At 39.7% G+C, this 15325-nt stretch overlaps 1 protein-coding gene and 1 long non-coding RNA gene across 5 annotated transcripts in view; one reads left to right on the forward strand and one right to left on the reverse strand.

Annotated features, from left to right (window-relative positions):
* Positions 1 to 1185, reverse strand: part of FAM120C (family with sequence similarity 120C) — a 95529-nt gene extending 94344 nt beyond the window's left edge. Inside the window, exon 1 of one of the 4 annotated variants that reach the window (XM_016137324.2) lies at positions 172 to 921. In XM_016137324.2, the coding sequence (XP_015992810.1) occupies positions 172 to 861 (690 nt within the window). In that variant the 5' untranslated portion in view covers positions 862 to 921. Of the gene's footprint in view, positions 1 to 171 lie in introns of all 4 variants that reach the window. The other 3 variants (XM_036227335.1, XM_016137325.2, XM_036227334.1) reach the window with 3 other exon arrangements.
* Positions 1124 to 15205, forward strand: LOC118607883. The gene is made up of 2 exons (XR_004952904.1): positions 1124 to 1196; positions 12232 to 15205. It is a non-coding gene; the product is annotated as an uncharacterized LOC118607883 (long non-coding RNA).
* Positions 15206 to 15325: the final 120 nt, after the last annotated feature.

Consider the following 15325-nt stretch of genomic DNA (forward strand, 5'->3'; position numbering starts at 1 on the left):
GGGATGAAGGGGTTGGTAGATGGAAAAAATGATCCAGGGTAGTTAGGCAAGTGGGTTAGCTGATTGGGCGGTGAGTGGGAAGGGAAGCAGGTAAGTGGGTGGGTGGTTAGGTGTTTAGTTGGGAGGGAATAGGTGTGGGGCTTATTATTAAAGATCCGGCCCCTCCCTCACCTTGACCCGGAAGCGGATGAGTGCTAGCCTCACGCAGTGGCTCAGGCAGGCCGGTGGCAGGAACCAGGCCCGTGGAGGAGGGGTGCCCTTGTTGCCCACGTGTCCCACGATCAGTTGCGCTGTCTGCCGCTCGGCCTGGCACCGACGGCCCCACTCGGCCAGCCGGTCCTTGCCCAGGCCCCCGGGGAACATGACCACCAGCTCCAGGCCGTCGCCGCCGGGATAGGCACAAGCCTGGCACAGCGCTGACAAGTAGCCCAGCATGGCGTTCCATTGGCCGCCACACACCCAATCCGTCTGGTAGCCACCATAAAGCCGCGGCAGCGCCGAGCCTGCGTCTACCAGCACCCGAGCCCCGGGAAGCGGAGCGGGCGGCGGCGGCGGCGGGTGTAGCCCGGGATGTGCCTGGCCGTGGTGGCTGAAGTGGTGAGCGGGGTGATGTTGGCGAGTCGGCCCCGCGCCCCCGGAGTAGGCACCCAAGGCAACGGGAGGAAGCGGCGACTGCTGAGGAGCGGAGCCCCGGACGGTGCGGGGACCCCCGGGCGCTAGGGCTGCCGAAGGTGGCAGCTGCCGATGCTGGTGCTGTTGCTGCTGGCGCGAGACCGTGCGCGCAAGTTTGAGGAGGTCCACGGGCACCACAGCCCCGGGACAGCGCTTCTCCAGGAACTCTTGGAAGCCCTGTACGCCCATGCTTCGTCGGCGGGCAGACGAGACGGCGGCTGCGCGAACGAGCTAGGCGACGGTCTGGGCGCGAAGCTGGGGGCGAGGGGGCGGGAAAAGGATTCCCGAGGGGAGGGGTGAGCAAGCGAGGGAGTGAGGGCGGGGAGGGGAGGAGACCACAAATTGGATTTGGGTGAAGAGGAGGGGGTGAGGCCGACCGGATTTAGGAGAGGCCGAGAGGATTAAAGCGATGACGGGTTCTAGTCACTTCTTTTTTTTCCTCTCCGTCCGCCGTTCACCGTTTCAGAAGTGGTGAAGCCTCTTCCGTCCACCTCCGGGAGCCATGTTGCCTCGTCTTCTCGATGGTACACGCTTTCTAGTTGAAGGAGGGGGAACGGGGCGGGACCGAAAGGGCATCATGGGAGTTGTAGTCTTCTCTATGGCCTTGTGATACAGTCGAAGAACAAGATTACCACCCCTGTCAGCCCTTGCGCTCGCAGGGTCACAAACGGCGGGGCGTGGTAATAATGTATTTAGTATTTGCACTCCAATTCCTGGTGTTCACCGAATTGCTTCAGGCTATTTACTGCCTTTCTCAGAAAAAGGAGTTTTGGGGGAAAAGTGTATCATGGAAAAGGAAGTAGATTAATTTAATCCAGTGAAAGTATGCTAAAATTCTCCAGGAGGGGTAATGTTCCTTTCAAGGGGAAGATATAATATGTGTAGCTTTTAAGGAATGAGAAAGGACACTTATGGAAGATGAAATTAATAACCGCCACTTAACTTTAGCTACTGCAAGTCTTTGAAGAAGAGTTCTTGGTCCTAATTTATGAATGGGAAACTTACATTATTGGCTCAAGGCAATGCAGAGGAAAAAATAAGTCTCGTTTGTCCTCAAGGTCTCCTTAGTCAGGGAGATAAGCACCAACACTAACAAGTCGTACCTTTCTGGTAAGCACTGAGCTACAGTGTCCTACGGTTAGGACCTCTGTTTTCAAACCTCACTGTGAATCAATCCGTCATGGAGCTCTAGCAAAATAATCGTAAGGAGTACAATTCCAGTCGTATGGAATCATAATTTTGTAAAAATATTTTCGGCATGCTCCTCAGTTGATTCTGATGTAGCTACACCAGTCTTCTGACTGGCTTTTAGGGCCCACTCTGCAGGACAAGGGCAGAAAAAAAAGATTTGTAACAGTGAGTAGTAGCAGATCGGGTTTGGAACTTAATGAGAGGTGGGAGAATTGCTGGCAGAGTTAGAACCCGAACGTGTAGAACTTAAGAGTAGTCAAGATGAATGAAGTCTGAGAACAGTCTAACAGGATGCAAAATCTGAAAAAGCTTCAAGTTCCATAAAGGAGTTTATCATGAAAGAATAGTGGAGATAGAACAAGCCAGATTGGCAGAGTAAGTAGATGGCAAAGCAGTGCACATAGGTAACTCTTTTGAAAACTAGCAGTGGAAGAAGAGAGTAGTGGCTTGAAGGGATGAAGAAGGGAAGGAATAGAGGTTTTCTAGTATAATAGATACCTATTGGATTGTCTGTTCAGCCCTCCTTTTCTAGGAATTAATCCACCTGCAATTTACAGAGTACAGAAAAAACTGTCATGTTCCTGTACACGTGGCTGACTGGGTCACAGGTGGACAATTAAACCAAGCCGAGTCAATCAGAATCTCATTCCCTAGAAATTTGGAATTGGACCAGAGAGATCATTTTTCCTCTAAGTGTAAAAACGTGTAAGCTGTCAGAAGTCAATTTTCCCACAAAAGGGACAGAAGGAACAGATGCCGATCTGCAGAAAGAGAAGAAAAATGCAGACTCTCAGAGCAGAGACAAGAGATAGGGAGTCTTCATTGTATTTTAGTCTCAGGTTCTGGATTGTTCCTGAGGCATTCTTGCCCTTGGTTTCTCTGAGGCAAACCAATATCCTTACTAGTTTTGTTTAAGACACAGTTGGGTTAGAAACTACTTATGACCAAATAATAATAACAATAATAATTATTATTATTCCTGAATAATTATTATTATTATTCAGGAACTGGTACCAGAAATAGCATGTGGCAAATTAAAGACCCTAAAATATGGAACTGGCAGAGATTGGTGATATCCCATATCAGTTAATGGGAAGTTGGCATTCTATGTTATTTGGCAGTGAAGCAGTTGCTTATTGCTCCTGATACTCAAAACAGAGCAGACCTTGTGCCTGTATTAAGAGATCTGCAGTTGCTGAGGGTCAGATAATCATGGGTTTTACTGACTTATAGTAGAACTCTCACTTAAAGTGTATCACTGAAGTGGGGTAGGTAGAAAAGGATAAAGGGAGTCAAATACATGGTGACAGAAGGAGATTTAACTTCGGGTGGTGAACACAATACAATATATAGATAATGTATTATAGAATTGTATACTTGAAACCCATATAATTTTATTAATCAACATCACCCCAATAAATTTAATATAAAAGTGTTTTACTGATTAGGAAGTTGGCATCTAGGTAATTGGAATGAGGTTATCTGTATAAGCCTCCATAGTATCCCTTGTTCTCCAACACCCTCAAATGTGACGATGTCTCACTCTGTGAATACATTCAGCTAGAATGCAATGAAGAGGGGGTAAGTGTAACATTCCCAGAGCAGATCAGAAAAAAGAGGCTTCACAGCCTTGAACTCAGCCTGTTATTTCCTGTCCAAGCTTCAAGCTGAAGACATTGAGCAGAATGCCAGGGAGAATGAGCCAAATCCTTAGGTAGACTGCTAAGAAACAGGCTGCAACAAGATGAGCCATTTTATTCCCTTTAGCAAATTTGAAGATTCAAAGAGCTAAACTTGACAAGATTCTTGGCACTTATTAGCATTCTGAGTCCCCTCTAAAGAAATATACAGGCAGTCAAATGAGGTTTTGAGAAAGTTATATCACTAGAAAATCATATCCAGTGAATAAAGTCCATGAGCCAGGGCACTGGTTCTTCCTGGACCAGCATATCAGCATCACCTACAAACTATTAGAAATGTCAGTTCTCAGGCCTCAGCCCAGACCTCCAGAATCAAACTCTAGGGGTGGGGCCAGCAATACAGATTTAAGTAGTATCAAAGATACACAAAGCCAGTGAAAACATATTTTATTCAGTTACTACTGCCAGCAAGAGAAAGAGCTGAGCCCCATTCCCATTTGTGCACAGGCGACTGGGCATTTTAAAAGAAGGAAAGGAGTAAGCAGGGGCTCAGTAGAGTTTAAGAAGTGAAAAATTGCAAAGGATTGGTCACTGTAAGTACAATTAGGCCAGCTGTATCTGCTAGCTACAATTATTGAAGTTAGGAGTCCATCCTTTCTCAAGACTGGGATACAAAGGCCCTAGGCTTCCTGATGATTACTTTTTTCATAAACTTTATTTTTCAATTCCAGTTGACATACAATGTTATATTAGTTTCAGGTGTATAACAGTGATTAGACATTTATATAACTTATAAAGTGATCACTCTGATAAATATAGAACCCATCCAATACCATACGTAGTTATTACAATATTATTGACTATATAACCTATGCTATACTTTCCATCCCCATGACTATTTTCTTATATTTTAATTAGAGCCGACATTTAGTATTAGTTTATATTAGTTTCAGGTGTACAGCATAGTGCTTAGGCATTTATATAATTTATGAAGTGATCCCCCAGATTAGTACTTGCCTGGCACTATACATAGTTTTTACTATTATATTGACTATATTTCCTATACTGTACTTTACATCTCCGTGACTGTGTTGTAACTACCCTTCCTCTTTTTCACCCAGGCTCCCAACCCCTTCCCATCTAGTAATCACCAGTTTGTTCTCTATATCTGAGTCTGTTTTCATTTTGTTTGTTTGTTTATTTTGTTCTTCAGATTTCACGTAGAAGTGAAATGATACGGAATTTGTCTTTCTCTGTCTGACTTATTTCACTCAGCATAATAACCTCTAGGTCCATCCATGTCATTGCAAATGGTAGGATTTCATTTTTTATATGGCTGAGAAATATTCCATTTTACATATGTACCATAATTTCTTTATCCAATCACCTATTGATGGGCACTTAGGTTGCTTCCATACCTTGGCTATTGTATTAAATAGCACTACAGGAAACGTAGGGGCATAGATATCTTTTTGAATTTGTGTTCCGGTTTTCTTTGGATTAATATCCAGAACTGGGATTGCTGGGTCATAAAGTAGTTATAGTGTTAAATTTTTGAAGAATCTCAAAACTGTTTTCCATAGTAGCTGTACCAATTTGCAATCCTACCAAGAGTGCACAGTTTCCTTTTGCTCCACATTCTTGCCAACACTTGTTTTTTGATTTATTGATGATCACTGTTGTGACAGGTACAAGGCGATATTTCATTGTGGCTTTAATTTGCATTTCTCTGATGAGTAGTGATGTTGAGCATCTTTTCATGTGTTTATTGGCCATCTGTATGTCCTCTTCAGAGAAATGTCTATTCATATCTTTTGCTCATTTTTAATTGGATTTTGCTTTTTTGTTGTTGGGTTGTATGAATTGTTTATAAATTTTGGATATTAACCCATTATCAGATGTATCATAGGCATGTATCATCTCCAATTCAGTAGTTTGTCTATTTTTTTGTTGATGTGCAAAAACCTTTTAGTTTTATGTAGTCTCATTTGTTTACCTTTTGTTTCTCTTGGCTGAGAAGATATATCAGAAAAAAAATATTGCTAAGAGCATTGTTAGAGAGTTTAATATCTACGTTTTCTACGAGTTTTACGGTTTCGGGTCTTACAGTTAAGTCTTTAATCCATTTTGGTTTATTCCTGTATATGGTATAAGATGGTGGTCCAGTTTTTTTGTTTTTGCCTGTATCTGTCCAATTTTTCCAACATCATTTATTGAAGAGACTGTATTCCATTGTATATTCTTGACTCCTTTGTCATAGATTAAATAACCATGTAGGCATGAATTTATTTCTGGGCTCTCTGTTCTGTTCCATTGATCTATGTGTCTGTTTTTATGCCAGTACCATACTGATTTTATCACAATAGCCTTGTACTATAGTTTTATATCAGGTAGTGTGATACCTCCAACTTTGTTCTCCTTTCTCAAGATTACTGTGGCTATTCGAGGTCTTTTATGTTTCCATATAAATTTTTGCATTGTTTGTTCTAGTTCTGCGAAAAGTGGCATTGGTATTTTGATAGGAATTGCATTGAATCTATAGATTGCTTTTGGTAGTGTGGACATTTTAACTATTTAATTCTTTCTATCCATGAGCATGATATACGCTTCCATTCATTTGTATCTTTTTCAGTTTCTTTCTTCAATGACTTAAAATTCTCCAAGTACTGGTCTTTTACTTCTTTGGTTTAATTTATTCCGAGGTATTTTATTGTGTTTGATGCAATTGTAAATAGGATTTTTTTCTTAATTTCTCTTTCTGATAGTTTATCATTGGTATATAAAATGCAACTGATTTTGAATATGAATTGTGTATCCTGCTACTTTACTGAATTTATTTATGAAGTCTAACAGTTTTTGGTGGAATCTTTAGGATTCTCTCTTTATACTATCATGTCATCTGCAAACAATGGCAGTTTTACTTCTTCCCTTCTAATTTGGATGGCTTTTATTTTTCTTTCTTATCTGATTGCTGTGGCTAGGACTTCCAATACGCTGTTGAATAGGTAATAAAAGTGCACATGCTTGTCTTGTTTCTAATCTTAAGGAAAATGCTTTTAGCTTTTCACTGTTGGGTATGATGTTAACCGTGGGTTTGTCATATATGGCCTTTATTATATTGAGGTATGTTCCCTCCATTCCCACTTTGCTGAGAGTTTTTATTATAAATAGATGCTAGATTTTATCAAACGTTTTCCCTACTTCTATTGATATAATCATATGATTCTTTCAATTCGTTAATGTTGTGTATCAAATTAGTTGATTTACAGATATTGAACCAACCTTGTATCCCAGGAATAAAACCCAGCTGATCATGGTGTATGGTCTTTTTAATATTACTGGATTTTGTTTGCTAATATTTTGTTGAGGATTTTTGCAGCTGTGTTCATCAGGGATATCAGCCTTTAATTTACTTTCTTTTTTGTCTTTGGTTTTTGAATTGGGGTGACTGTGTCTTCATAAAATGTTTTTGGAGCCTGCTATCTTCTTGAATTGTTTGGAATAGCTTAAGAAGGATAGGTGATAATTCTTCTTTTCATGTTTGGTAAAATTCACCTATTTTTGTTTCTTGGGATTTTTTTGATTATTGCTTTGATTTCATTAATAGTGATCATCTGGTAAGATTTTTTATTTCTTCTTGACTCAGTCTTGGAAGATTGTATGTCTCTAAGAATGTATCCATTTCTTCCAGATTGTCCAATTTGTTGGAATATAATTGTTCGTAATATTTTCTTACAATACTTGGTATTTTTGTGGTGTCATTTGTCACTTCTCTTTCATTTCTGACTTTATTCATTTGAGTCCTCTCTTTTTCTTAATGAGTCTGTTTAATGGTTTATCAGTTTCGTTTATCTTTAAAGAACTGGCTCTTGGTTTCATTGATCTTTTGTATTGTTTTTTTAGACTCTATTTTGTTTATTTCTATTCTTATTTTTATTATTTCCTTACTTTTATTCACTTTGGGCTTTGTTTGCTGTTCTTTTTCTAGTTCTTTTAAATGTAAGGCTAGATTATTTGAGATTTTTGTTCGTTTCTTGATGTAGGCCTGTATTGCTATAAATTTGCCTTTTAGAACTGCTTTCTCCGTGTCCCATAGATTTTGAGTCATTGTATTTTCATTTTCATTCGTCTCAAGGTATCTTTTGAGTTCTTCCTTGATGTTATTGTTAACCCATTTATTGTTTAATAGCATGTTATTTAGCCTCCATGTGTTTGTATATTTTCCAGGATTTTTTACTTATAACTAATTTCTAGTTTCTTACCATTGTGCTTGGAGAAAGATGCTTGATGTGATTTCCGTGTTCTTTTCTGGGCTAATATGTGGTCTATCTTGGAAAATGTTTTCTGTGTACTTGAAAATAATGTATATTCTGCTGCTTTGGGGTGAAATGCTCTAAAAGTATCAGTTAAATCCATCTGGTCTAGTGTGTCATTTTCTTTTTGATTTTTTGTCTGGAAGATCTATCCACTGTTGTCAATGGGGTGTTTAAGTCTTCTACTATGACTCTATTTCTGTCAATCTCTCCTTTTATGTCAGTCGATATTTGCTTTACATATGTAGGTGCTCTTAGGTTGGGAGCCTCAATATTATTAGAGTTATGTCCTGTTGTTGGATTGATTCCTTTATCATTATGTTATGTCCTTCTTAGGCTCTTATTATAGGCTTGGTTTTAAAGTCTATTTTGTCTAACATAAGTATTGCTGCCTCAGCTTTTCTTTTCATTTCCATTGCATGAAATATCTTTCTTCATCCCTTTATTTCAGTCTGTGTGTATCTTTCAGTATTAAGTGGGTCTCTTTGTAGACAGCCCAGTGTAGCAGTCTTTTTTTCTTATCCATTCAGTTATCCTGTCATTTGATTGGAGCATTTAATCCATTTACACTTAAAGTGATTACTGATAGGTACATAGTTTTTGCCATTTAATTATTCATATTTATGGGGCTTTTCTCCCCTCTTCCTCTTAAGAAGTCCCTTTAATATTTCTTATAATATTGGTTTGGTGGTGATGAATTCCATTAGCTTTTTCCTTTTGAGAAAACCCTGTATCTCTCTTTCACTTGTAATTGATAACCTTGCTGGATAGAGTAGTCTTTGTTGCAGGTCTTTACTTTTAATCACTTTGACTATTTCGTGCCGATCTCTTCTGGCTTGCAAAGTTTCTGTTCTGAAATCAGCTGACGTTCTTATGGGAGCTCCTTTAAAAGTAACTAGCTGCCTTTCTCTTGCTGCTTTTAGGTTTCTCTCTTGTCATTAATCTTTGGCATTTTAATTATGATGTGTTGTTATAGGCCTATTTGGGTTTATCTTCTTTAGGACTCCATGCTTCCTGGTCTTGTATGTCTCTTTTGCCAGGTTAGGAATGTTTTTCATCATTATTTCTTCAAATAGGTTTCAATCGCTTGTTCTCTCTCTCTCTCCTCCTTCTGGTACCCCTATGTTGTGAATGTTGGGATGCTTGATGTTGTCCCAGAGGTTCCTTAACCTTTCTTCATTTTTTTTTCTTCTTTCTTGTTGCTGTTCCAACTGGGTGTTTTCTGCTACCTTGTCTTCAAATCACTGTTTCAGTTTTGTGCTTCATCTAATCTATCGTTGATTCCTTCTAGTGTATTCTTTATTTCAGTTATTGTTGTCTTCCATTTCTGACTGGTTCTTTTTTATGGTTTCAATGTCCTCTTTTATGCTTACTATCTTTTTGCTGAAGTTCTCACTGAGTTCATCTATTCATCCCCTAAGTTCATTGAGCATTTTTATGTCCTGTATCTGGTAGGTTGCTTGCCTCCATTTCATTTAGTTCTTTTTTTGCAGTTTTCTACTGTTCTTTCATTTTGGACACGTTTCTTTGCTTTCTCATTTTGGCTGCCTCTCTCTGTTTGTTTCTATCTATGTATTAGATAGAATTGCTGCATCTCCCAGTCTTGGTCGGTCGGCCTTGTGTAGTAGGTGCCCTGTGCATCCCCATGGTATAGTCTTCCTGATCACTTATGTTGGTTTCTCCAGGAGTATTCCTTGTGTGGGTTATGTGCCGTTCTGTTCTAGTTAAGCCTTTATTGCTGTTACCACATCAGTGGATGGGATCGATTCTCAGTCTGACTGGCCAGGAGGATTGGCCACGCCCACAGGGGATGAGCTGATGTGTGGAGGCCGACCCCATGGAGTGCGATTCGCCCCAGTGGGTTCTTGTGCCTTTCGAAACCACCCTTTGAGTGTGCTTCTTGTGACGCTAATCAGGGGGTGCTCTGTTGTGGTCTGACACCGGCCTCTGGGTGTGTTGGTTCTGGGACCTCTTGGGACGGGTTCCCACGCAGGCCAAAGTCAGCCATTGCCTGTGACTGCCCAGGGCCACCTAGTAGGACATACAAAGCAATACGCAGTTGGTCACTGCCTATACTGGACCTAGAGGCAAGTGGGAGAGGCCACGCTGTGAATCAAAGCCAGCTGCCAGCAGTACTGGGCTTAGGGCAGCTTAGCAAAAGATCCAGGCCACCCCAAGACTTATGGCTGCCTAACGGCTGCCAGTAAGGCTCAGCAGCTGATAGATCCTTTGGGTGATACACAATTTGGGTAGGGTGGGGTCCGAGGGAGTTACCATGGTAAAGTAAGCAATTTCACATGGCCATAGTAGGTTTATATTTGGTATCAGTGCTGAGCCTGTGGCCACTAACAAAAGTCTCAGATCACACTGAGGCTAGCTGCCATCCACTTGAGAACCACAGACACCCAGGATTTATTTAAGAAATGCTGCAGCTCTGGTCGGGGCTGGTTGCCTGTCACTGGAATTGTCTCCAGAGGTCCGAGGTCCAAGGCCTGTAGATTGATAGCTTAAAGAGCCTCTTGCCAAGGGGGCTGGGTGGGGATGGTTCTCCAGCCATGAATATGCCTTCGACAATTTGAAAGTTGAGTGAGGCAGCATTTGAGGGAGTCACCAGGGTGGAATGAGTGGACCTCACCAGGCCAATGCAGATTCAGTACTGGCCATGTGGGGGCAGAGCTCAATACAGGCAAGATGTTGCCCACCTCTAGGCTGCACAAGAGGAAAGCTCAATAAAGGGACAACAGTGGCTGTCTCTCCAGCCCTTGCCCCAAAGCCACACAACTCAGTCTTTCCCTGTATGTCTCTGACACCTCCCAAGCTGCCGTCCCCCCTCCAGAGCCCAGGGTGAGTGCCTGCAAGCAAGCGAGTCTGTGCATGGGCCCTTTAAGGGAAAGTCTGGATTTCCTGCTTCCTTTCATCTCACATGGACAGTTGGAATCCGTATGGATTTTCACGGCCAAATTTTGTGGGGACTTCTCTTCCTGGCACTGGAACCCTGGGCGGAAGTGCCATGGTATGGAGATGGGTCCCCTAACTCTTCCAGGGAGACCTCTGCAGCTGAGATATCCTTCCCAATGTTCAATTGCCATATGCCAGTGTGGTGCCAGCCTATTTCACGTCCCCAACCCTACTACCAGTCTCAATGTGGCCTCTTCTTTATATACTTAGTTATAGCAGTTATACTCAGCTAGTCTTCAGGTGATTCTTCAGGCTGATTGTTCTATAATTTAGTTGTTATTTTAATGGAGTCATTCTTTATTTACGTTTCCAGAGAATTTGGGATTGAGCTTGAGGAGGAGATGAAAAGTCCTAGCTACATGCAAGCACCTGATTTGTTCCTAAAGCCCATCTGCAGTATCCCTGGGTTTTGTGAGACACTGCCACTGCTTAAGTTGTTCAAATTGGGTTTTTATTACTTACACACAAGAATCAACGTATGTATGTATGTATGTATGTATGTATGGACACACACACAGGAGAAACTTTAGGCTGTACATAGGCCATGGAAAGGGCAGAAAGGTCAAAGCCCTGAAAGCAGAAGAGGGTAGTAGATGTTACAGAATAGTGGTTAAAAGGATGTGCTTTGGAGCCAAGATCTGGGTTCCAATACCAGTTCAACTCTTTATTAGCTTTATATCTTTAACAAGTTACTTAACCCTTTGATCCCTTATTGTATCTATGAAATAGGGACTCATTAATTTATTCAACAGGAATAAATACATGCCAGGAATAAAGCTGGGCGCTAGGAGAAAGCAAGTTTCAAGACAGTCAAGGAGACTTACCTCAAAAGCTTGTGGAGATTAAATGATGTAGTAAAGTGCTTAGCATAATAACTGGCACAGTAAGCACCTTGTAAATGTTAATTCTTATCTTGAAGGGTGGAGAGAAGCGAAGAAGAGAGGTTTCATATTGGACTCAGCCTTTTGACATCTTCCACCTAAATAGTAACTAGCTATTCAGTTTATGCAAGGTGTCCACTTAGCTTTCTCTATTGCCCAAATCCTTGGGGATCTGTTTGAGAGGCTATAAGCTCATATGGTTACAGGAAATAATTCATTAGATCTAATAGGCTGCCATACTGCTTGAGTTTCTTGAACCAGCAATTGGCTAATAACAGGGAGGTCATTTGATTAGTAAATAAAATGACAGTAGCACTCAACCATGGTTATATTAATATGTATGATCTACCTGTATATATAAAATATACATTAATACATATGATACTAATATATCACCTGGGGAGGTTTTAAAACAAGGCTAATTATAGGGATGAGACCCAGACACTAATTCTATTTTAAATTGTGGTCAAATACATATAAAATTAACTGTCTTAACCATTTTTAAATATACAGTTCAGTAGTGTTATTCACATTTTTGTGTAACCAAGAAACTAATTTTTAAAAATAACTCCCTAGGTGATTTTAATATGCAATCAAGATTGAAAATCTCTGAGCTGGAAATGGAGAATGGAGAATGGAGAATGGAGAAACCTTACAAATGCTGGTTCAATTCCTGAGCTTATTTCTTCATTTGTATCATGCATGTGAGCTAGCCCTTTCCAAATATCTATCCCAAGGTCCTGTTTCTATTTAGACCATTGTCTGTGCTGTACTCCTTCATTAATCTTAAGCTCCTGTCAAAAGACTCACCTTCTTTTACCCAAATACTATTGCTTCAGCTACTTCAACTCTAGTCAGACTTAATTCTGTCATCTCACTTTTTATCTAGTGCTGCTCATTAATGATGGCACATTTTAAATAATAGGGTGTATGTTGTCTTATCCCCACACCTGAATACTTTCACCTCTGAACCTCACTTTATTCTGTCACCTCCTCTCTTCCAACTACAGAGCTCATGTTGATTCACAGGTTAGTCTCAGTTTATTCACCTCTCTATGTCTGTTTCCTCTTAAAACAGTAATATGTAAGGTCTGTTCAGTCATTATTATTTGAGCAAACCTACTATGTGCCGGGCATAGTGCTAAGCCCTTTATGTGCTTTTTCATTTAGTCTTAAAACAACGTCCCCTGAGGCAGTTATCCTTTTTACAGACAAGGAAAATGAAGTTGAAATGTTAAGAAATTTTTCCAAGTTTGCAAAGCTAAAATACAAAGGTCTGCTGGACTCCAAAAGGTATCTGTATTAACTATAATAAGAATCAGGGCCCATTTCCAAACCAGCCTGACTTCCCAAGTGCAAGTTTAGTGTGAAAGTCACCAGAGATGTCTCTCAGTAAGCATAATTAGCAAATTAGGGACACGGGTAGCTGCCTTTATGTGTCTCATTTAATACAACCACCTAATGGTGGTTTTAAGAGGTCTGTGAATAAAAAAGCCCATGCTTGTTCTACTATGTACCTGTATCCTCCCTTAGAACACCTCGGGGTCCTTGGGTCAAAAAATCAAAGTAGATTTTTTAAAACACTTAAAAAAATCCCTACTTAATCTTGAATATTTCTGATAGGCCTCTTACTCTTCCTCCACAGCCTTTTGTATAAAAATATGCATGATACTTCTACCTAAATTATCAAATGAACAAGTGATCTGACCTCATTTGACAGTTTCCTAAGTCACTGTAGTGTGGTAAATGAAAGATGTGGGGAGATTTCTAAATGCACTGTTTTCTAAAGGTGGAATGTAAATCACTATCAATATGAAAGGAAATACTCCTTAATTAAGTTTGTGCAAAGGGGACATTTTGAATCCTTGCTTTTACCACATATACTTCTACTGAAGTTATGAAACAAGTATAGGATATAACCTCATGAAAGATATGTAAATAGGGTACACACTAATCCTAGTAATTTGATAAAAACCTATTTATTTTAAATGTATTTGGATTATTTTTCATGCAGTACACCAGAGAGTGTGGCCTGGGGTTTCTCCCATGAGCTTTGGAGTCAGTCAGACCTGGTTTTGGATCCAGGATTCACCATTTACTAGCTGTATAACCTTGGTGAATTCTCTAATCTCTCTGATCTTAAATTTTCTCTATAAAGTGGAGATAGTAACAGACCTAGTGTATAGGATTGTTTTGTGAATTAAAAATGTCACAAGTAAAAGCCTAGCTAATGCAGTACTCAGTAAATCAAAGTGACTATGACAGTTATTAGTCATTGACAAGTGTGGAAAAGAGGTCCAACTCAAAATTTGTTGGAGTTATAAATCAAGTGGTAACACAGCTTGGTTAGTTTGCTCAGCCAGCATAACCTACAGAACTAAAAAACTTTTTTTAATCTGCTAAATTACATTTGGTAAATGAAGAATCAGCTTACGCAAAATGACTGCAGTGACTATGACAGCATTTTAGTAAAATAACATGCTCATTTTAAGACAGACTTTATTTTGTTTCAAAACAAAATTTCCAGGAAAAAACTTAAAATGGTTGGGTACAAATAAAATAAAAATCACAGTTTCAAAGAACCAAAATAAGACAACAACTGCTTAAAGGCAGATTACTTAGTTTATCAAAAAAAAAAAAAAAAGTTTATGTCAAGAAGGATTAAAATTAAGTTTAACAACATTCTATATAATGCTACATTCTCCAATTAATAAAGGAGAGTTCACATATACAACTAAATGTTAAATGTAAAGAAATGTCTGAAATTCTACATACTTCAAAGTAAATTATGCATGAAAGTTTATTAACTGCATAAACTTCCTGAGTCACTCCCATGCTGTACTAGGTCTACATGCTTAATATTCATATCAAAGAAATTACAGCTTTAAGTGATTTAGCATGACAGACCTTGAACAACTGCACTTTCCCATCAGTCACTAATTCTGCTGAGGGTATGTTCTGGACCACAAACCTCAAACTGAAACCTTAAGTTACAGTGAAAAAGAAATGCTGTTTAAAAAACAAAACTGGAAGGATGACAAGCACACATTTAGGAGTATATTTTACACCGGCACATTTTTTCTCAAGAGCCCAGTTTTTCTCTTCCCTTCTTGCTTGACTTGTAGCCTTTTTGTTGAGGTTTTTTTGTTTGTTTGTTTGTTTGTTTTTAAAGAAAACCTTCCAGAATGGGAGCTGTTGATTTGTACACTCTTGTAGCTATCTCAGCTGAAAATAACTTCAGTGTAACCTAGTTACTATCCCAGGCCCCTACCTACATTGGCTGTCAAGACCTGACCAATGTTTGTGTTCATCGTTCACATACAAAGACTATTTCCAGGGTGACCAGAAAGTGTTTGGCTCCATAAAAATTTCATTTCAAAGGGTTTACCAAGTTTGAGTGTCACCATTTTACAGTCTGAATTTTTAATTTTAATCCCAGAATTACATTTACCAAATCAATGGCCTTTTCTATGTACCCCCTCTTCTTGTTCATCTTCTAAACAAAGAGGGGAGAAACAAGTCTTCAATAAACTACAGAATGAAAAATGAACAATCTACTATAGAAAATGGCCTGCAAACCATCTCAAATATCTCAAGTTTTTCTGAACCAAACAAATGATTAAACAATCGAATCTCAAACTGATGGCAAATATACCTCAAGAATGTAGTT

This window comes from Rousettus aegyptiacus, unplaced genomic scaffold, assembly GCF_014176215.1.
Source record: "Rousettus aegyptiacus isolate mRouAeg1 unplaced genomic scaffold, mRouAeg1.p scaffold_m13_p_9, whole genome shotgun sequence".
NCBI lineage: Eukaryota > Metazoa > Chordata > Mammalia > Chiroptera > Pteropodidae > Rousettus > Rousettus aegyptiacus.